Source organism: Penaeus monodon, chromosome 19 (assembly GCF_015228065.2).
Source record: "Penaeus monodon isolate SGIC_2016 chromosome 19, NSTDA_Pmon_1, whole genome shotgun sequence".
In the NCBI taxonomy this organism is placed as follows: Eukaryota; Metazoa; Arthropoda; class Malacostraca; order Decapoda; family Penaeidae; genus Penaeus; species Penaeus monodon.
Genome location: NC_051404.1, coordinates 30,466,612 through 30,468,007, shown reverse-complemented (window position 1 = coordinate 30,468,007; position 1,396 = coordinate 30,466,612). Strand labels below are relative to the sequence as shown.

The 1,396-nt window shown below is 30.1% G+C and overlaps 1 protein-coding gene across 1 annotated transcript in view; it reads right to left on the bottom strand.

Moving 5' to 3' along the window:
* Positions 1-162: 162 nt before the first annotated feature.
* The window catches only part of LOC119585166 (proteasome adapter and scaffold protein ECM29-like), a gene marked incomplete in the record, with an annotated part of 20,568 nt that continues 19,334 nt past the window's right edge, over positions 163-1,396 (bottom strand). Inside the window, 2 exon segments of the mRNA XM_037933801.1 lie at positions 163-743; positions 974-1,045. Coding sequence (XP_037789729.1) covers positions 601-743; positions 974-1,045 — 215 coding nt within the window.

Genomic DNA, 1,396 nt, shown 5'->3' with positions numbered 1-1,396 from the left:
CCTATTAACACTATTACTTGAAGCATTGAAAAAAGGGCATGAATTCAACTTTGTTACTGCATTTTCTAAAGTCTCATTCACCTCAATTATTAATGTCAGTATTTCTTTATTTTTCATGTAATTAAATAGCTAATGATTAGGAAAGCTAAAACTTAAAGACAATAACATTACTATCCTTTATTAACTTAATTACACTTCCATCCTAATGACATATCTTAATTACCGGTAATGACAATCTTAACTTTTAGACTATGATGACAAAATATGTCACTGGTCGGAATTAAATTTCCATATTTTATGGTGACAAAATATTCAGTTATGTAGCACTTTTAATAAGCTTAGGTTATACAATAATATAATAGCATGTTTTAGATGATTTATATTTTTTCTTTTAACCTACTTACAACAAGACTGATTCTCTTCATACAAGTGTTACAAAAGTCCTCTGACAACACACATACCAAATTTATTGTTAATTAAAAACTTACTAGGTGATGTTGTATGAAAACCTCACACACATGTATTTACATGTCCAAGACACACATTGGAAAAGCAGACAGTTTCTTGTCCTCAAACTACAGAACCAGTTTTTCTACATCACTATTTGCTGCCTATGTTCTCCATAAGGAGTATCTTGTGTGCTGAAGCAGCTAATGCTTGCACATCTGGTTGGGCATCTCGACGTGCTTCTTCCACTCCAGACAAAAGCTCCAAACGAAGTTTCACAACAAGTGTTTCACTCACTGTTGAAATATGTCCATAAAAGAAAATATGAAACCTGTATAATTAAAGAGATTTCTGTCTGCTATCCATGTAAACAACTTGAAAGCCATGAAACAATGATGAGCTATCCTCTTCAGTCTTATATGGTTATGATCAATATGTTTGAATGTTTGAAAAAAATATATATATATTGCATATTATTAACAATGTTGTAGTAAAAAATATATAACAAATTGATAATAAATATTACCTTTCACTTTTGCCAGGAAGTCATTCAACACAACGAGGGACTCTCTCCGCAGACTGTAAAACTTGGCAACACCTGGCAAGGATAATAATTAGTGTAGTGCTCATGATAAATATATTATAGCTAATATGTCTGTATGTGTACCTAAATTAATGTGAATGCATACTGTGCATATAATCATAGAATTTTTGACTACACTTTTTTTCACTGAAATCCTTTGAAAATTACTGACCATTAATACTATGAAACTATAACATTAAAACTAATTTGTGTTTTCTAGTTTCAATGATGCTGTATAGAGAATTTTTTGACAGATTATTTTGTCAGTAAATTCTTCAATTATATTAATTTACCATTTTGTCACATTCAGTGAGCAATGGCCTCTAAATAAGATTTTTATGCACAATAACTTACAATGATTAAAAT